The 22,396-nt window shown below is 38.8% G+C and overlaps 1 protein-coding gene and 1 pseudogene across 4 annotated transcripts in view; one reads left to right on the top strand and one right to left on the bottom strand.

Annotated features, from left to right (window-relative positions):
• Positions 1–401: 401 nt before the first annotated feature.
• The window catches only part of Slc41a2 (solute carrier family 41 member 2), a 120,979-nt gene continuing 98,984 nt past the window's right edge, over positions 402–22,396 (bottom strand). For all 4 annotated transcript variants that reach the window (XM_074084273.1, XM_074084275.1, XM_074084272.1 and 1 more), the window contains one exon: positions 402–4,005. In XM_074084273.1, the coding sequence (XP_073940374.1) occupies positions 3,820–4,005 (186 nt within the window). In that variant the 3' untranslated portion in view covers positions 402–3,819. The remainder of the gene's footprint in view (positions 4,006–22,396) is intronic.
• Positions 8,216–9,142, top strand: LOC109675753 (vesicle-associated membrane protein-associated protein B/C pseudogene; annotated as a pseudogene).

The following is a 22,396-nucleotide window of genomic DNA, read 5'->3' on the forward strand; positions in this document are numbered from 1 at the left end:
CCAGAAGGCAAAGTGGTTAGAGAAACATAGCAGGCTGCTGGGAAGTTGAGGGTTAACTTGATGCCTTGGGTGAGAAAAGTAAAAGCCTGGCTATAGCAGTTGTGTTTTCCATGAGCCACACTTAGCTGCTCAAGCATATGCAAAGCCAGAGCTGAATAAGCAGAGCTGGTGGTCTGTCCAGCATGGATGGATGGGCCAAGGAATCTGAGAGGGATCACGGCAGAAGTGATCAAAAAAAAAAAAAAAAACAATGGTGAAACAATAGATTGGAAGCCCAGGTATGGTCAGAGCCCCATTTACCATACTTCTTAAACACAACACATATGATGCATAGTTATACATCACCTCAGTCTCTTCTGATGTCCTGTACTTCATCAAGAAGGAAGCTCAATGAGGCTGGGTAAATATTTCTTATATTTTATTATTTCAGTTTACAACAATTCAGATGCCAAACACCCACGACGAATGGGTACATTTATTCTACCTTATATATATAAGGCAAGAAAGCTCAACACAGAGAGACTTTTAAAACATACCTCTCTGGCTACATAATTGGTAGTCTATGGCGTGGATTTGTAGAAGATCTATTACTATAAGTTTCTATTTTGTCAGGTTCTAAGAAACTTTATTTTTGAAAGAAAAAATGGTTGATAGGCAAGAATAAAATATGACTTTAAAAAGTTTATCTGTATATAAATAAAGGGTCTGATAAATTAGTCAAAAGAAAAATTTAGGAAAGCAGGAGTTTTTGCATGGTATAAAAATAAATACTGTTAGTTGGGACAGTGGTTCACACCTGTAATTCCAGCACTCAGGATACAGAAGCAGGAGGATCTTGAGTTCAAGGCCAGCCTACTAAGCTACACAGTGAGACCTTGTATCCAAAAAGATAATACAAACAACAACTTTGTTAATTTACTTTGTATAAGACTGATAATAAATTATTTCATGGGCAAATAAAACAGTTGTCTTATTGATTCAAAGACCAATCATCATCACGTCATCAGCTTTTTTTTTTTTTTTTGGCTTTACTGAGTTCAAACTGAGGCCTTCCTGCTTTCTAGGCAGGCACCTACTGCTTGTGCCACGCCTCCAGCCCCCAATCATCATTAAAGCAATTTATATCCCTTAATAATTAATACAGCTAATCAGGGGATGATTTTTCCATTCATTGCCAACTATATGCCCTTTAAAACATTTTGTTGCTCTCACTAAGGTTGGATAGCAAAAGAGAAAGGAGCCAGAACTCAAATCAGTCACCCTAGCTATGACATCAGTGACAAATGGCAGATGTAGGAAGGGTAGTGGCAATTAGATGCTCTATGAAATAAGGCATTGTTCTTTATTCCAAAGTTTTCACTATAAAAGTGAAAAATGTTTTGTAAATAAACACGTTTATTGCACTTGTGTTCTTCTTGATCTTCAGAACATGAGTACTTTAGAGTTGGTAGCACTCAGCCTCCAGATGGATTAGACGGTGACTCCCTGGCTGAGCAACACTCTAGTGCACTTTAGAGCCCTGGTTCTCTCTGCTGGCCTCCTCGTGTTAATGAGGAAAGTACTCCTGGTGTATCTGGAGAGTCAAAGAAAGTGAGCTCGCCTAGAGGCCCAGCGCTTGCAGTTTAGGGCGTTCATACTCTGCAAACTTAAAAGATGTAGCTTCTCTGAATTTCCATTTAGAAACAGGAATATCTATCTGACTTTTTACAGGTATGATTGTGAGTACTAACAGATGTAATATATTTAAATATGTTTCAGAATATGTAATGCACCAGACTAAAGTTGTTAGCTAATGTTTTAAAAATGTGATTGCTCTGAATTTCTTGTGAGTTAAAAAAAATCAATAGTCATAACTGAGAAATGAAAATGCTCATGAATCACAGAGCCCGAATGTAAACACACAATTTGCAAATGCTTTACAAGAAAACCAAAGGTATTATTCATAGATTTTTTAAATAAAAAAATCTTTGCAGCTAAATATTCATCAAATTAAACTTAATCATTCCTTCTTTTACAAGAAAGTTCACTAGGTGATATTATAACTCTCCAAAGGAGAAATTCCATAGTTAGTTCAGTTCTCTTCCTTAAAAGCTTAATTATAAGGAGAAGAATGGAATAAAGTTTAAGAATAAGCAAAGATATATAACTCTAAACCACAGCCCCTTATTTCTAAGAGTAGTTCATTTATTTATAAACAACCTACTATTTATATAACACTAACCTATAATTGAAGCCATGAATGATCAAAGTTTAATGTGCATTTTTATTCCTTATCGATTTAAATTATTATTAAATATCTAATGGTCTTGAGAGATTACACTGCATTTAAAAAGGAACAATAGATGATATAAAATGCTTACTATGAATAACTCAGGTGTTGGTCAAGTTTAGAATATAAGCCAGCACTTTAGAATACAGCAGTGTGAAAGGTGAGGTCCCTGTAGAAATAAGATGCTCCTGTGCAAACAGAGGACAAGTATAGTCATGAACACTAGCTGAGGTAACCCGCCAAGCTCTCTTTTACAGGGTTAAAGAAGCCTTTCTCTAAAAAAGCAAAGCAGCTGCTTGCTCATTCTAAATCTTAGGTTTGGATTATATTAAATGGCACAGCTTTTTAAAAAGATAAAAATAAACTACTCATTATAATGTATGTAACAAATACTAAGTTCTGGTCAGCAGCAAAATTTTGGGACCAAATGACAAAAGCACATCAAAAATGTGCTTAAGAATAACTCTATAATGCTGATATTTCAACAGCACTATGATCTTTACAATAACAATATTAAGATTTAGTTCTTTATCAAATGCTTCTTCCTCTCCCTCTCCCTCCCTCTCTCTCTCTCTCTCTCTCTCTCTCTCTCTCACACACACACACACACACACACACACACACACACACACAGCTTCCCATACTATCTTACTATCTTGTATCAACAAGTGAAACTCAGGTTATCTTCTGTTCTTGACTAAAAGGATTAACATTTTTAACATACCAATGACCAAAACTGGTGCACTGCCTTCATTAAAGACCTCTCACAACTGTTCTATGATCCCAGCAGTCAGGAGGCTAAGGCAGGAGGATCACAGATATCATGGATTCAAGGCCAGCCTAAGTCACACAGTAAGAAACCCTGTTCTAAAAAAGAGAGAAAAAGAAAAAAACCAAAAACCCTATCATTCTATGTTTAAAGGGTGGCCTGCCAAGAACTTGCAGAGTTGAAATTCAATTTGCATTGACATAGGGTAATTTTAGATGCAGGTGAAAGTGGCTTTATCTTACACTCAGCAAACCGTAGGTAAGTCAGTTTAGGAACAAGTGATTGGTACATTTATATTCAGCTAGCACAGAGGAGAGCATAACTAACACTACTGCAAGTTTGGTAGGGTACCTCTCCTTCTACAGTGTGCTTTGCAGTACAACACATCTATCTGGAAGACAAAACAGGCTAAACTTACAGCTCAGTTTCCTCTAACCTGGCATCACAACTTAACAAATAGCAAAGTACATTTCTGCTAGGTCTGTGGTTTCAAAATTATTCATTATAAACATCCTGGGTTCTTTCCTATTCAATTAATTTCAGAGCTTGAGCTTGTATCTATTACTATGTCAAATTACTTATTCTACAAAAAGCAGCACAAATACCATCCATTCTGGTTTCATCACAAATTCCTTTAAAAAAATGTTAAGGCCATTAAATGGATCAGGGCCAAGTAGAGATCACCCTGGCAAGAGTCGAATGACTGACATAGGGTTCTGAAAGGACCAGCAGTGGCTGTCTTGTGTTCCTCCTTGGTAACTCAACAACAGTTTTAGGTTCATTAGTCTCCAACGTCTCCATCCCGATCTCCAATAAGCCAAAGAAAATGGAAACTCAAGGCTAGCAAAGCTGTCCCAAGCAGGTCACCCAGGGCTGTCAGATAGGGGATGGAGAAACTGTCCGGGTCCTTTCCTTTCCTCCAGAAGTGATGGACCATCCAGTCAGCAATCCACAGCAAGGTAAACACCTGGAAGAGAGCACCACAGGTGACTCCCGCGCCTGTACACTGCAAGCCCTTCATACACAGCCGTGAGCCTGAGCTGCTGATCTCTGCAAGGAGCAGCACGGGTCAAGACCATGAGTGAAAGGACATATTTAATCAACAGGAATAGTTTCCTTACAAGAAAAAGTAGCAGGTATATTTGAAGTTCTTAGCATGTTTCTTCAACTTTTCACACATGGGTTTTCCCCACAACCTCAGGAGTCTTTACGTTTTAATAGATTGTAGAGTTTCTAAGCCACTGTTAGATTTTACCTTTGCCATAAGACATGAAGAAATGACTAGAAATTACAATGAGGAATTATTTAACAGTTTCTTACTCCAGATACATCAAATGAAAGAGACTCAGAACTGACTATTTATTTGTGAATGATTATTTATTATTGTGGCTTGTCAAGGGAAATTTCAATAGAATTTCAATAACCAGATGGTAAGTGCATCAAGGACTGGTGTGTGTGTGTGTGTGTGTGTGTGTGTGTGTGTGTGTGTGTGTGTGTGTGTATGTTGTAGAGACATGGATAAAATCAAGATATTTTAATGGGCTATCCAATTCCAGGGTGATATGTGTATTTTTTAGGATATCAGAAATATGAAGACCATTGTGATACTTTGAATTTTTGGGTGAGATGTTTTTCTTTCACCCATTTAAAATAGAAGGAGTCCCCAGTTTCCAACCCCCTGAAGCAGTAAGAGGAACTTGCAGTTAGAGAGGCTTATGTTCACTGGTTTTGGCATGCTGAAAGGTGCGCAGTGGTTAGGGCACTTCTCTATCACCTAGCAACTGGCGGTAGACAAGGTACTTACCACTTCTACTACTCCTCCAAAGGAACATGAGGGATGATAACAACACCCTACCCATGAAGGTCATGAGGATTAAATAGTAGACAAAACAATTTAGCGCCTGGCATATAAAACTAAACGTCTGCTATAAGTAGATGAACAATCCCAGTGTTATTACTGTTTTTGACCCTCAGGTGTGGGAATACCTGGAAAGCCCACCCTAGATCTAGAGCCTACACCAAGTACCCATTACCTTCTATTATCCTGGCAAGTAGGCTGTGGGGTGGGACATTTGCCTTGAGTCCCAAATAGCTGAGTGCTGTCATTTTACTTCTGACCTCTTTACCAGGAGGGTGACCTGTCCAAACATGGGAAGTGATCTCTAGATGCCCTTGGACATCTGTCAGTGAAGGCTGCACTTTAAGTCCTATTGTCTTTTCCACGAGTTCCATTCCTCTTTAGTGTCTCACTGGCAAGGACTGTTTCGGAATCCCAAAAAGTTTTATCAGGACTATTTGTTTTGAGTATGAATGAAACATCGAATATGAGAAAGAATCCTGAGCTTGGAACTTGATTCTCAGTTCTTCCTTTGGGGGAGTTTCTCCCCACTCTGGGCTTAAATGTCCTTATTTGAAGAAAAGAAATACAATAGGGTCTAGAAATGTGCTCAACTTATTTTGAGATAATTCATAAGAGCCTTGGCTTAGGGTCATGAAGGGAAGGTAAGAAGGCAGTGTGATGCCAGGTTGCATCTATGAAAGCATGGTAGAGAGGGAGGGAGAGACTGCTTTGGGTGCCTTATTTTCAGAGGAATGTGTTCAGCACTGTGTCTTCAGAGTCAGCAGAGGGACTAGCTTAAAAAGGAGACAACACCTGATGGAAGGGATGAGAATGAGCTGTAGTTAATGTTATATAACAGACTCCTATAAGGGGGAAGAGTCAGCAGCAAAGGAGAAACTGTATTTTGAGGAGATGGAGAAGAACAACTCTGGAAGCTGGCAAAGTGATGAGACTCCTAAACAAAGTCAGAACAGTGACCTAGAGGAAGAAAAGCCATTCACAACTCTGGCTTCCAAGGCCAGAGGTCCCCAATCATAGAGGCTGGCCACAGTCCTGACTACAGAACCCCACTGTACCTACAAGTGAAAGATAGCCCCCTCAGTGTCCAGCAGCTTAAAGACTAGCTGTTGCTGAGGCCATAAGCCTCAGTCCCATCTGTGCTGACCCTACAGGAATCAGGAAAGGCATTTCCCCCTGCCTATAAGCTCCAGATGAACTCCAATCACCCCATAGGACCTGGGGTGGTGTTCTAAAATCTAGAGACCACAGTTACTAGTGCCACTGGTGTTCAGCACCACCTGCGCTCATCTGATGGAACCTAGAAAGGCCCCTGTCCATTCTATGGTTCCAGAACTGTGGTTTCTGGTGACACAGGACTAGGCATTGCCCATATTCACCCTGAGGGTCTTGGGGAAAGTGTCCTTCACAGAAATCCTGTGGCTCAGGAACTGTGGCTGCTGGATCTACACCCAAGAGGGACCTGAAGACAGTCCTATCTATATCCCATGCCACCAACACTACAGCAGCTGCTGCCATAAGTCCCAATGCCATGAGGGCTCAGTTTCATCCATAAAACAGAAGTCACACACGTTTGGAAGTCTATGTCCACTGCAAAGCCATACAACTACTTTCATGAACTGCTGAGGTCTAGACTACAAAGGTATTCATAGATATCAGTCAAAGCGGAAATCACACAGACTAAACTCTTGAGCTCCCTATAACCAAACCAAAGAACCTATTCATCTGACATTCTATATTCCATCTAAACAAAAAAATCTTTTCCTAGAAAAGTAACTTCATAAAATTGGGAGAAAAATACATTAAACTAGATGCATACACATCAGCCTAAGGACACAAGAAGCATGAAAGAAAACATAACATCTCCAAAGGAGAACAATAATTCTCCAGAAATAGATCTCAATTTGGATCTATGAAATTCTTAAAAGAATCCAAAATAATAATCCTAATTATTATTAATAATTATTAATAATTGTACAGATAAACAATACAAAAAAATGAGAAAAACAATTCAGAACATGAATGAGGAATTCACCCAGGTGATAGAAATCATAAAAAAGACCAACTAAATGAAAAATACAAGAGAGAGCATCCACAACAGACTAGAACTAACAGAAAAAAGAATTTATGGACTTTAGGACAGGTCTTTTGTCTAGTCAGACAAAAAAAAGTAATTAAAAAGAAGGCATATGAGACTTGTGAAACACAATTAGCAAACAAATATTCACATTATGGAATTCCAGAAGGCCAGGGAGAGGGAAAAGGTACTGAAAACCTATTTTACAAGATAATAGCTAGAAACTTCCCAAATCGTCAAAAAGATATGAAAATTCAGATTTGAGATATTCAAAGGCCCCTGATTACATCTAGTTGAAATAGATTTCCCCCAGGATATATTATAGTCAAAATATGAAAAATACAAGACAAAGACAAAAATCCTAAAAATGATAGGAGAAAAGCATCACATTGCAGAGAAAGGAAGGGCCATTGGACTTATAGCAGATTTCTTAGAAGCAATCCTATAGGCCAGAAAAGTAAAAATAATGAAAGTGAGGGGGAGGGGAACTGCTACTGTGAACATTGCATCATGCCTGCCATCCTAGCTACTTGAGAGGCTGAGATTGGGAAGATCGAATTTTGAGGCAAGCCTGGGCAAATAGTTTGCAAGACCCTCAACTCCAAAATAACCAGAGCAAATATAGACTGCAGGTGTGGCTCCAGTGGTAGAACACCTGCTTTGTAAGTGCAAAGTCCTGAGTTCAAATCCCAGTACCACCAAAAAAAAAGCTACCCTGCTAATCATGAATACTATACCCAGAAAATTACCCTTTGAAAGTGAAGGAGAAATAAATCCCTTGCATATAAGCAGAAACCGAGGAAATTCATCACCACCAGACCAACCATACAAGAAATACTTTAGAAGTCTCATACTAGAAATGAAAGGATTATAACTACCATCATGAAAACACGTGCATATACAAAATCCAACAGAACAAATACCAAAAGAGAAAGAGAAACCATAGCATAACAGAAAACAAACAAATCACAAAAACAAATAAATAATAAAAGGAGTGGAAGGGAACAACATCAAAACGTAAAGTACACAGAATACAACTAACGAAATGACAGGATGAAGTTCATACTTCTCAAGAGAGACCTCGTGAGCTCTCAGCTCGCCACCCCATGCCCAGCCTCACCCACGCCTGCACCGCGTAGGCCATTCCCCTCCCCCTCCCCCCTCCCCCTCCCCCTCCCCACTGACGACCCCCTCTCCGGGTAGAATTTAAAGGGGGCATGGTCTCTCGCCCTCTTAGGTGACCTCTCGGGGCTTCCCGGCCAAAGGTGCCCCCCGGCCGAGGAACATGGCGAAGGTGGAGCAGGTCCTGAGCCTCGAGCCGCAGCACGAGCTCAAGTTCCGAGGTCCTTTCACCGACGTTGTTACCACCAACCTAAAGCTTGCTAACCTGACAGATCGAAATGTGTGTTTTAAAGTGAAGACCACGGCTCTGCGAAGGTACAGTGTGCGGCCCAACAGTGGGATCATTGATGCTGGGGCCTCCATTAATGTGTCTGTGATGTTACAGCCTTTCGATTATGATCCCAATGAGAAAAGTAAACACAAGTTTATGGTTCAGTCCATGTTTGCTCCAACTGATACTTCTGATATGGAAGCAGTATGGAAGGAGGCAAAACCAGAAGACCTTATGGATTCAAAACTTAGATGTGTGTTTGAATTGCCAGCAGAAAAGGATAAAACACATGATGTAGAAATAAGTAAAATTATATTCACAAAGTGCATCAAAGACAGAAACACCATCGGTGTCTAAATCTCTGACTTCGTCTTTGGATGACACTGAAGTCAAGAAAGTGATGGAAGAATGTAAGAGGCTGCAAGGTGAAGTCCAGAGGCTGCGGGAAGAGAACAAACAGTTCAAGGAAGAAGATGGGCTGCAGATGAGGAACACCTTGCAGAGCAACAGCCCCATTGCAGCGCTGGCTGCCACCGGGAAGGAGGAAGGCCTCAGCACCTGGTTACTGGCTCTGGTGGTTTTATTCTTTATTGTTGGTGTTATTATAGGGAAGATTGCCTTGTAGAGGCAGCATGCAAAGGATGGCAAATTGGATTGATGAATCCACATATCATGGGATTTCAATTTATCATAACCATGTGTAAAAAGAAATTAATGTATGATGACATCTCACAGGTCTTGCCTTTAAATTACCCCTCCCCCCCTACACACACAAATGCACACACAAATATAACATAACAATCTTTTAGAAAGTTAAAAATGTATAGTGAGTGATCAGGGAAAAGACTGAGCTCTGCTAAGGATGAGGGAATCCATGATTGGTGCCACAGTGGCATATGTAACTCATTGTAACTTGGTAGGCTTTGGTACATGTCGCTGCATTACTTCTCAAAGCAAGACACTCTTCCTCGCCTATAGGTGCTGGCCCGTGGGAACATGAGCCCAGCGTGCTGGGGCAGTCATCTGCCTCCATGGTAACCCCATGCCCACTCTGCTCAGGTGGCCTTCCTATATCTGCAGTTCTGTCCAAGCCTTCGATTCTTTGGGACTGATGCTGAGTGGCTGAAGCTGCAAAGCCTTGCACTGTGGCAGCATTGGTGTGCTCAGCGGTTGTGAGAAAGAGGCACATGTCATCTGACCCAACCACTTGGAATACAAGTCAGTGCTTTGTTCTCTTAAAGGGACCAAGCTAAAGTATTGTTGGTTCATGTAGTGAAGCCAAGCTGTTATCAGAGATGTGTAATGCATATTTAACTTATTTAATGTGCTTCATCTCATGTGTTCTTATTGTCACAAGAGTACAGTTAATGCAGCCTAAAAGTCACCTGTGTTACAGAATACCAGTGAGCAGGACTGGCACTGCTGCTGGGCACTGTGGCTCCCCTGTGTCCTGAGGTTCTGGGTGTGGGGAGAATTTACCTGAATGTCAGAGAACAGCTGCCTTTCTGTATCAGTCAGTAACAACTGTTGTAGGGAGGGAAATTCTTAGTAGTAACAGTCAACTCTGGGTTACCCATTTTAATGGAGAAGAGTAGCCAGTTTTCTAGATTGTTCTTTCACCACTCTCAGCCACCACTAATACTTCCAGCACACAGGCACAGATCTGTCCTGACCTCCTGTGAGCCCTAGGTTGGAGTCAGGACTAATGAGTCGGGTTATAGAGTGTGAAGGCATGGGCGGGGCAGGATTGGAGGACTTCTCAGCTAATCCATCTACTGGTAATGGGCAGTCTGACTGAATTGATTTTATGCCGTAAAAGACCAATCCAATTCTCTTCAGCTATGTAGCAGCATCTTAAAAGAAAAAAATTAAAATAAAGCCCCCAAATTAAGAAAAAAAAAAAAGAGAAACCTTAAATGTAAATGGGTTAAATTCACCAATCAAAAAACACAGTCTTGCTGGACAGATAAAAACAAAGAAACAAAAAGAACCCAAGACCCAACTATATGCTGCCTGTAAGAAATTCACTTCAGAGGCATAATCACCGAGAAAGGCATAACTTTGACTCCTCCACATCTCCAGCCGGCACAGAGAATCTCCACTTCACGTTAAACAGAGAACCAAGGAGGGCCCCCGGGCCGCCAGTGGCCGGCGCCCATACGGCTTGGGAAGACGCAGACCAGGTGAGCTTCGCGGTACCGCGGTACCCCACAGACAAGCCTGGGCCAGAGCAGTATAGCCCCCTGGACAGACTGACCTCCACCCGGGGAAAAAAAAAGAGAAACTGAGTACTAAGCAATAAGAACAGTTAAGACACACTGGAAAGAGGGTGGGGCGCCCTGAGCGCTGAAGATTGGGAGAAGGGAATCCTTCCCGGGACTGTAAATAAACAAGCCAGGCGGGCCGGAGAGGCTCTGGCGGGAGCGGGGCGCGTGCCCAGCCACCAGGAGCCGGGATGCTTGTGAGAGGAGGGAAGACCCACTTCCCACGTGAACTGTAAATAAACACGCAGGCCTGACAACACGGGGCAGTGGCACCTTTCCCAGTGCTTGGAAAGGGGAAAGCCTGTGGCAGAGGCCCCCGGCACAGGAGAACTCTGAGCAAACAAAGCCTGTGGGACCAGGTGAGTGCTAGCTCACCCCAGAGATCTGCATAAATAATGCCGCCAGCTACAGGCTGAGAGCAGCAGGCAGGCAAGCCACAGTTGCAGATACCACTCTCAGAACTGCCTCCAGACGCTTTTTTTTTCTTTTTCTCCCTACCTTTGGTGAGAGAACAACCGAATTACACCTGCAAGCCGAAAAACTTACTGAAACTGTATTGCATTTGAACTGGGGACACTTGGTGGGGCTTTTTTTTTTTTTCCTTCTGTGTGTGTGTGAGTGTAGTTTTGTTCTACTTTATGCATCCCCTTTGATGAGACAACTACAGAACAACATCTGAGGCACCAACTCCAGGACTGGAGATTGAGACGGACATCCAAATTATTAAGACTGAAATTGCATTGCATATAAACTTGGAAGTTTTTTGGTTTTTTTTTTTTTTAATTTTCTATTTTCCATTTTATTTTAATTCATTTTTATATATAGATATTACTTTCATATACTTATTTTTTATTTTTTTTATCTTTGATTTTCAATCCTCTCTCTGTCTATTGTCTGTTCAGCTTACTGTCGATTAGTACACTAACACTCCCTGTTTATACCTTTGAAACTCTCTTGTCTGACACCTTGTTCTGCTTTCTCCCTCTTGTCTGTATATTTGTTTTCCCCTTTTCTTTAACTTCTTGCTTTCCATCTCAGCTCACTCTTCCATTCTAAATATTACCATTGTTATTATTACAAGCTAGAAAATACTTAATTACACACAGTACAGGGACAGTAACAACACCAAGGACAATGACAGGAAGACAGAAAAAACAAGGAAACCAGTTTCCCCACAGCAAAAAAATTAGTACAGGAACCAGAGGGGAATGAAGAGAACAGAAACTCAGATCCAGACTCCAACAAAATGAAGATAAACTATGCCAAAGGACCCAATGAAGCCCACAAGAATAATTTAAAAGAAGACATACTACAAGTACTCAATGAGAATTTTATAGAGATGATACTGGATAGGGTCAACCAAAATGTACAGGAGACACTCAAGAAATTCCAAGACAATAAAAATAGAGAATTTGAAAAAGCAAAAGAAGAAATAAAGGAAACCATAGAAGCACTGTATAAACACCAAAGTGAAAGAGAGAACACAATGAATAAATGGATAAATGAACTCAGGACAAAAATAGACAACAATAAAGAAGAAAACAGCCAGGATATGGAAAACCTCAGAAAAAAGAACGAAACAGAACTGCAAAACAAAACGGAAGGCCAATCCAGCAGAATAGAACAAACAGAAGACAGAATCTCAGAACTTGAAGATGAAATGGTAATTAAAGGAAAAACCAAAGAACTATTAATTAAACAACTCAAGACCTGTGAAAAGAAAATGCAAGAACTCACTGACTCCATCAAAAGACCAAACTTGAGAATCATGGGCATCGAAGAAGGAGAAGAGGTGCAAGCGAAGGGAATGCGTAATATATTCAACAAAATAATAACGGAAAATTTCCCAAATCTAGAGAAAGATATTCCCAGACAGATGCAAGAGGCCTCCAGGACACCAAACAGACCAGATCAAAATAGAACTACTCCACGACATATCATCATTAAAACAACAAGTTCAGAAACTAAGGAAAGAATATTGAAGGCTGTAAGAGAGAAAAAACAAGTAACATACAAAGGTAAACCCATCAAAATAACAGCAGACTTCTCAACAGAAACATTAAAAGCAAGAAGAGCGTGGGGTGAGATCTTCCGGGCACTGAATGAAAATAACTTCAACCCCAGGATACTCTACCCAGCAAAGCTATCATTCAAAATAGATGGAGCAATAAAAGTCTTCCATGATAAGCAGAAACTAAAACAATATGTGACCACAAAGCCACCATTACAAAAGATTCTGCAAGGGATCCTGCACACAGAAAGTGACACCCAACTTAACCATGAAAAGGCAGGCAGCACCAAACCACAGGATAAGAAAAAGCAAGACAGTAGAGAGTAACATCAAGTTAGGTACACACAATCAAACCTTCAAACAACTAAGATAACTAAATGGCAGGAATCACCACATACCTATCAGTACTAACGCTTAATGTTAATGGACTTAATTCACCCATCAAAAGACACCGTTTGACAAAATGGATTAAAAAAGAAGATCCAACAATTTGTTGCTTACAGGAGACTCATCTCACCGACAGAAATAAGCATATGCTTAGGATGAAAGGCTGGAAGAAGATTTACCAAGCCAATGGCCCCCGAAAACAAGCAGGAGTAGCAATACCTATCTCTGACAAAGTAGACTTCAAACCTACATCGATCAAACGAGATAAAGAAGGACATTCCATACTAATAAAAGGGGAAATAGACCAAAAGGAAATAATAATCATCAATCTGTACGCACCCAATGTCAACGCACCCAATTTCATCAAACATACCCTGAAAGACCTAAAAGCATATATAAACGCCAACACAGTGGTTGTGGGAGACTTTAACACTCCATTAGCATCAATAGATAGGTCATCCAAACAAAAACTCAATAAAGAAATCCAAGATCTAAAATATGCAATAGATCAAGTGGACCTAGTAGATGTCTACAGAACATTTCATCCAACCTCTACACAATATACATTCTTCTCAGCAGCCCATGGAACCTTCTCCAAAATAGATCATATCCTAGGGCACAAAGCAAGCCTCAGCAAATATAAGAAAATAGAAATAATACCATGCATACTATCTGACCACAATGCAGTAAAAGTAGAACTCAACAACAAAAGTAAAGACAAAAAACATGCAAACAGCTGGAAACTAAATAACTCATTACTTAATGAAGAATGGATCATCGATGCAATAAAAGAGGAAATTAAAAAGTTCCTAGAAGTCAATGAAAATGAAAACACAACCTACCGGAACCTATGGGACACAGCTAAGGCAGTCTTGAGAGGAAAGTTTATAGCCATGAGTGCATATATTAAAAAGATTGAAAGATCCCAAATCAATGACCTAATGATACATCTCAACCTCCTAGAAAAACAAGAACAAGCAAATCCCAAAACAAATAGAAGGAGAGAAATAATAAAAATAAGAGCTCAAATCAATGAAATAGAAACCAAAAAAACCATACAAAGAATTAATGAAACAAAAAGTTGGTTCTTTGAAAAAATAAACAAGATCGATAGACCCCTGGCAAACCTGACTAAAATGAGGAGAGAAAAAACCCAAATTAGTAGAATTAGGAATGCAAAAGGGGAGATAACAACAAACACCATGGAAGTCCAGGAAATCATCAGAGACTACTTTGAGAACCTATATTCAAATAAATTTGAAAATCTAAAAGAAATGGACAGATTTCTAGACACATATGATCATCCAAAACTGAACCAAGAGGAAATTAATCACCTGAATAGACCTATAACACAAAATGAAATTCAAGCAGCAATCAAGAGTCTCCCCAAAAAGAAAAGTCCAGGACCTGATGGATTCTCTGCTGAATTCTATCAGACCTTTAAAGAAGAACTGATACCAATCCTCCTTAAACTGTTCCATGAAATAGAAAGGGAAGGAAAACTGCCAAACACATTTTATGAAGCCAGTATTACACTTATCCCAAAACCAGGCAAAGACACCTCCAAAAAGGAGAACTATAGGCCAATCTCCTTAATGAACATTGATGCAAAAATCCTCAACAAAATAATGGCAAATCGAATTCAGCAACACATCAAAAAGATTATTCACCATGACCAGGTAGGCTTCATCCCAGGGATGCAGGGGTGGTTCAACATATGAAAATCAATAAACGTAATAAACCACATTAACAGAAGCAAAGACAAAAGCCACTTGATCATCTCAATAGATGCAGAAAAAGCCTTTGATAAGATCCAACATCATTTCATGATAAAAGCTCTAAGAAAACTAGGAATAGAAGGAAAGTTCCTCAACATTATAAAAGCTATATATGACAAACCTACAGCCAGCATTATACTTAACGGAGAAAAATTAAAACCATTCCCTCTAAAATCAGGAACCAGACAAGGATGCCCACTATCTCCACTCCTATTCAACATAGTACTGGAATTCCTAGCCAGAGCAATTAGGCAAGAAGAAGGAATAAAAGGAATACAAATAGGTAAAGAAACTGTCAAAATATCCCTTTTTGCAGACGACATGATCCTATACCTTAAAGACCCAAAAAACTCTACTCAGAAGCTTCTAGACATCATCAATAGCTATAGCAAGGTAGCAGGATATAAAATCAACATAGAAAAATCATTAGCATTTCTGTACACTAACAATGAGCAAATGGAAAAAGAATGTATGAAAACGATTCCATTTACAATAGCCTCAAAAAAAATCAAATACCTAGGTGTAAACCTAACAAAAGATGTGAAAGACCTCTACAAGGAAAACTATACACTTCTGAAGAAAGAGATTGAGGAAGACTATAGGAAGTGGAGAGATCTCCCATGCTCATGGATTGGTAGAATCAACATAGTAAAAATGTCGATACTCCCCAAAGTAATCTACATGTTTAATGCAATTCCCATCAAAATTCCAATGACATTCATTAAAGAGATTGAAAAATCTACTGTTAAATTTATATGGAAACACAAGAGGCCATGAATAGCCAAGGCAATACTCAGTCAAAAGAACAATGCAGGAAGTATCACAATACCTGACTTCAAACTATATTACAAAGCAATAACAATAAAAACAGCATGGTACTGGCACAAAAACAGACATGAAGACCAGTGGAACAGAATAGAGGATCCAGATATGAAGCCACACAACTATGAGCAACTTATCTTTGACAAAGCTAAAAATATACGATGGAGAAATAGCAGCCTCTTCAACAAAAACTGCTGGGAAAACTGGTTAGCAGTCTGCAAAAAACTGAAACTAGATCCATGTATATCACCCTATACCAACATTAACTCAAAATGGATCAAGGATCTTAATATCAGACTCCAAACTCTTAAGGTGATACAAGAAAGAGTAGGAAATACTCTGGAGTTAGTAGGTATAGGTAAGAACTTTCTCAATGAAACCCCAGCAGCACAGCAACTAAGAGATAGCATAGATAAATGGGACCTCATAAAACTAAAAAGCTTCTGTTCATCAAAAGAAATGGTCTCTAAACTGAAGAGAACACCCACAGAGTGGGAGAAAATATTTGCCAACTATACATCAGACAAAGGACTGATAACCAGAATATATAGGGAACTTAAAAAACTAAATTCTCCCAAAACTAATGAACCAATAAAGAAATGGGCATGTGAACTAAACAGAACTTTCTCAAAAGAAGAAATTCAAATGGCCAGAAAACACATGAAAAAATGCTCACCATCTCTAGCAATAAAGGAAATGCAAATTAAAACCACACTAAGATTCCACCTCACCCCTGTTAGAATAGCCATCATCAGCAACACCACCACCAACAGGTGTTGGCGAGGATGCGGGGAAAAAGGAACCCTCTTACACTGTTGGTGGGAATGTAGACTAGTACAACCACTCTGGAAAAAAATTTGGAGGCTACTTAAAAAGCTGGACATCGATCTACTATTTGATCCAGCAATACCACTCTTGGGGATATACCCAAAAGACTGTTACTCCAGAGGCACCTGCACACCCATGTTTATTGCGGCACTATTCACAATAGCCAAGTTATGGAAACAGCCAAGATGTCCCAGCACTGACGAATGGATTAAGAAAATGTGGTATCTATACACAATGGAATTTTATGCAGCCATGAAGAAGAACAAAATGTTATCATTCGCTGGTAAATGGATGGAATTGGAGAACATCATTCTGAGTGAGGTTAGCCTGGCCCAAAAGACCAAAAATCGTATGTTCTCCCTCATATGTGGACATTAGATCAAGGGCAAACACAACAAGGGGATTGGACTATGAGCACATGATAAAAGCGAGAGCACACAAGGAAGGGGTGAGGATAGATAAGACACTTAAAAAATTAGCTAGCATTTGTTGCCCTTAACCCAGAGAAACTAAAGCAGATACCTTAAAGCAACTGAGGCCAATAGGAAAAGGGGACCAGGAACTAGAGAAAAGGTTAGATCAAAAAGAATTAACCTAGAAGGTAACACCCACACACAGGAAATCAATGTGAGTCAATGCCCTGTATAGCTATCCTTATCTCAACCAGCAAAACCCCTTGTTCCTTCCTATTATTGCTTATACTCTCTCTACAACAAAATTAGAGATAAGGGGAAAATAGTTTCTGCTGGGTATTGAGGGGGTGGGGGGGAGAGGGAGGGGGCTGGAGTGGGTGGTAAGGGAAGGGGTGGGGGCAGGGGGGAGAAATGAACCAAGCCTTGTATGCACATATGAATAAGAAAAAAAAAAAAAGAAATTCACTTCACTGGTAGACATATACATTGACTAAAGAGAACTTTAGTCACTTTAGTCATGCAACTAGAAACCAAAAACAAAGGGGGGGTTAGCTATACTCATATCAGATAAAGCAGACTTTAAATTTAAAAAAGAGGCAAAGAAGATCATTTATATGGATAAAAGGATCAATTCATGAAGAACATATAATAGTCATAAATATATATATACCACCCAAAGATATAAAGCAGATATTAGATGTAAAGGGAACGATAGACTCTAGTACAATAATAGCGGGGGCCTTCAACACCTCACTTTCCTTGATGGGCAGATCATCCAGACTGAAAATCAACCAAAAAAACCATCTAAGCTAAACTACACTATTGAGCAATTGGACCTCAAGGACATTTGCAGAACATTTGGTCCAGTAGCAACAGAATACACATTCTTCACATCAGCAAATAGAAAATCCTCCAGAATGAACTGTATGTGAGACCACAAATCAAGTCTCCATACATTTTAAAAAGTTGAAATCATATCATGTATCTTCACAGTGTAATAAAACTAAATCAACAAGGAAAATGGAAAGTATACAAATAATGGAAATTGAACAACTGCTCCTAAGACCAATGGGTAACTGAAGAAATTAAAAAGGGAAATCAAAAACTTTCTTGAAAATGACAATAACATATCAAAATCTGTGAGATAAAGCAAAAGCAGTAATGAGAGGGAAGTTAATAGTAAAAAAAAAAAAAAAAAGCCAACACCACAAAACAAACAAACAAAAAAAACAGAGGGTGGGGAATGGTGACACATGCCTCAATCCCAGCACCTGGAGGCTGAGGCTGGAGGATGGTGAGTTTGAGGCCAGCCAGAGCTACATAGCAAGACTCTGTCTCAAAAACAAAAACAACAACAATAAAAAATTAAACAATCTAACAGAATACCTTGAAGACTTAGAAAAGCATGAACAAACCAAACCTCAAATTGGTAAAAGGAAAAAAAAGAAAACCAGAAATAAGTAAAATGGAAACTTGAGAAAATGTAAAAGATGAACAAAACAAAGAATTGTTTTTTGAAAGAATAAAAAAACAAGATAAAGCTTTAATAGACCAACCAGAAGAAACAAGACCCAAATAAATAAAATCAGAGATGTAAAAGCAGACATTACAACAGATACCACAGAAACATAAAAGATCACAAGAAACTACAATGAACAATTATATGCTAAAAATCTGGGAAACCCAGAAGCAATGGATAAATTCCTAAATACACATAACCTGCTAAAACTGAATCAAGATGAAATAGAAAATAAACAGACCAAGGAGTAATGAAATTAAAGCAGTAATTTAAAATCTCTCATATAGAAAATCCAGGACATGATGGCTTTACTGTTGAATTCTACAAAACATTTAAAGAATAACTGGTTCCAGTCCTTCTTAAACTATTCCAAAAAACTGAAGTGGAAGGAACTCTGATGAACTCTTTACAGGGTCAGGATTACCCTGATACCAAACCAAAGATATAACAACTGCAAAAGAAAATTACAGACTCATATCCTCGATGAGCACAAATGCAAAATTTCTCAATAAAATACTACCAAATGGGATTCAACAGCACATGAAAAAGATCATATGCCATGATCACGTGGGGTTCATCCAGGGATGCAAATCAATAAATGTGATACATTAACAGAATGAAAAACAAAAACAATATGATCAATTCAATAGATACAGAAAAAGCATTCAGTAAGATATGACATCTCTTCATGATAAAAACTCTCAATGAATTAGGTACAGAAGGAACACACCCCCAACTACTAGACTGTCTATGAAAAACCCACAGCCAGTCTCCTATCAAATGGGGAAAAGCTGCAAATACTTCTCTTAAGATCAAGAACAAGACAAGGATGCCCACTCTTACCATGCTTATTTAGTATAGTACTGGCAGCCTTAGCAATAGCAATCAGACAATTGTTATAACTCAGCAAAGTTTCAGGATACAAAATCAACATACAAAGAACAGTATATAGCATTTTTTTTGGCGGTACTAGAGGTTGAACTCAGAGCCTCATACTTGCTAGGTAGGTGTTCTATCACTTGAGCCACCCCACCAGCTTTTTTTTGCATTGGTTGTTTTTGAGAGGGTCTTGCTTTATACCCGGGCTGGCCTGGACCTCTGCTGGGATGATAGGCTTGTGCCACTTCACCCAGCCACTGGTTGAAATGGGGTCGTGTGAACTTTTTGCCTGGGCTGGCCTTGAACCACAATCCTCCTACTGTTTCCTCCCAAGTACTAGGATTACAGGATTGAGCCATTGCACCCAGCAGTAAGCATTTTTATATACCAATAATGATCATGATGAAAAAAATTAAGAAGGCAATTGTAATCACCCTAGTCACAAAAGATAGATAAAAGATTCAGGAATAAACTTAAGCAAGCAAGCAAAAGATCTCCATAATGAAAATTATAAAACACTAGTGAAAGAAAAAATAATGTTCACAAAAATAGAAATATATCTCATGTTCCTGGACCAAACGAACTAATATTGTTAAAATGACCATATTACCCAAAGGGATCTGTAAAATTCAGTGCAATTCCCATCAGTATACTAACAACTTTCTTTGTGGAAATGGCAAAAAAAAATTCCAAGATTCACAAAAACCAAAGAGAATAGCCAAAGAGATCCCTGAACAAATAAAAAGCAGTGGTGGAGGCAGCACAATACCTGACTTCAAAACATAATACAAAGCTGCATGTAGTAACCAAAATAGCATGGTAATGGCACAAAACAGACACACAGACCAACAGAACATAGTATAGAACCCAGAAATTAGTCCACATTCATACAGCAAACTAATTTTTGTTTTAAGATGGGTTTTCACTATATTCCAGGCTGGGCTGGAACTTAGGATTCTCCCACTTTGGCCGCCCAACTAGTTGGGATCACAGGTATGACTGCTGTGCCTGGCCTCAGTCAACTGAGTTTTGACAAAAGTATCAAGAACATACAGTGGAGAAAAAACAGTCTATTCAATACATTGTGCTGGCAAAACTGCATAAGCATATGGAAAAGAATGAAACTAGATCCTTTCTTCTTATCACACACAAAAATCAGTTCAAAATGGATCCCAGACTTAAATGCTAAATCTGAAACTGTGACATTACTACATGAAAACACAGGGAGAACACTTCAAGACACTGGTGTAGGCCACAATGTTTTACATGGGATCCTCAAAAGCATAGGCAAAAGTGAAAACAGGCAAATAGGACTAAATTAAACTAAGAAGCTTCTGCCCAGCAAAGGAAACTATCAATGGACCAATCAAATGGGGGAAAATATCTGCAAATTAATCACCTGACAAGGGATTAATATCCAGACTATATAAGGAACTCATAAGGAAGCTGAATACCAAAAAGATCCAATCAATGTATGGGTTAAGAAATTCAACAGACATTCTAAAAAGAAGACAGACAAATGGTCAACAAGTACTGGAATAAATACTTGATTTCTTTAATCATCAGAGAAATACAAGCCAAAACCACAATGAGATATCATCGCACCCAGTTAGAATGGCCAGCATAAAAAAAAAAAAATAGCAAATGCTGGCAAGGACCTGGAGAAAAGGCAACAATTACCACTGTAAATTAGCATAGTCATTATGGAACAACAACATGGAGATTCCTCAAAAACCCAAAAACAGTAAGTAAATACAGAGCTAGCAATTCTACAACTGGGAATATATCCAAAGGAGATAAAATCATTACTTCAAAAAGATATACTCCCATGTTTTTTTGCTGCACTTATTCCCAATAGCCAGAACATGGAATCAATCCAGATGCTCTTTAGTGCATGGATAAATAAAAAAAAAAAGTGGTAAATTTATACACTGAATACTATTCAGCCATGAAAAGAATGAAATCCTATCATTTGCTGCAACACTGATGGGACTGAAGGTCATTACTTTAAAATATGCCAGACACAAATATAGCATGTTCACTTCTTTGTGAAGGCTATAAGTTAATTTTATAGAAGAACAAAATGGAATAGCTGTCACTAGAGATTGGGGTGTGGGTGCAGTGGAGAGGAGGGATGGAAAGAAGTTTAAGAGCACTAAATACAAAGTGGAGGAATTACTACTGGGTCTTTAGCACAGTAGGGTGCCTACTGATTAAAATAATCCATGATAAATTTCAAAATGATGAGAAAGATTTGATTATTACACATTGTATATGTGTACTAAATTACCTAACACACCCCAAAAAGGCATACAAATATTATGTCCCAATTTCTTAAAAAAGAGAGACTAGTATCAGAAAAAGAGCTGTTTGTCCTGGGTTTGAAAGTTGGAAGATACGAACTTCAGATGAAGGTTATCATGTCAAGAGATAGGTTGTTAATACATTATTTTGACAAGGAGAGTTTTAGGTTAAAGAATAAAAGACCCAAAGACAGAACTTAAAAAAATAATTTGGTCTGTCTATAAATGGAACAAGTTATGTAGTAAACTCTTATATGGAGTACATGGAGGGTCAATGAGTGAGTTATGTGTACAGGAGGAAACAGTATTTTTAAAGAGAATGAAGTTAGCTAATTCCACTGAGATTAGTGAGAAGTATAAATATATTTATGTTATGTAATAAGAATATATTAAATACATAATCATGTATATTTGATATATATTGCATATATAACTTACTAATTCTTTGCATAAAATCAGCAATGAATGGGAATTTTGTCTAGAACAAGGATTGGCAAACTATACCCATGGGCCAAATTCAAACTACCATCTGTTTTTATAAACAAAGTTTTACTGGAACATAGCTCTACTCATTTATTTATCACACATTTAGTCTATTTTTTCATCCTTATATTTTCATGAAGTATGCACTTTTTTATTATCTCTAATGTTCACTTGGAGAAACTGAGTCACAGAGGTTAAAAAGTCATGTAGTTGCCACAAAGCCTGAGACACTCACTCTCTGCCTTTCACGGGAAAAGGAGTTGGATCTCTACTCAGAAGATAAGCACTTACTTAGAAAAAAAGGAAATGGCATCTCAAAATAAATCCCAGGTAAAGACTCAAG

This window comes from Castor canadensis, chromosome 8, assembly GCF_047511655.1.
Source record: "Castor canadensis chromosome 8, mCasCan1.hap1v2, whole genome shotgun sequence".
In the NCBI taxonomy this organism is placed as follows: domain Eukaryota; kingdom Metazoa; phylum Chordata; class Mammalia; order Rodentia; family Castoridae; genus Castor; species Castor canadensis.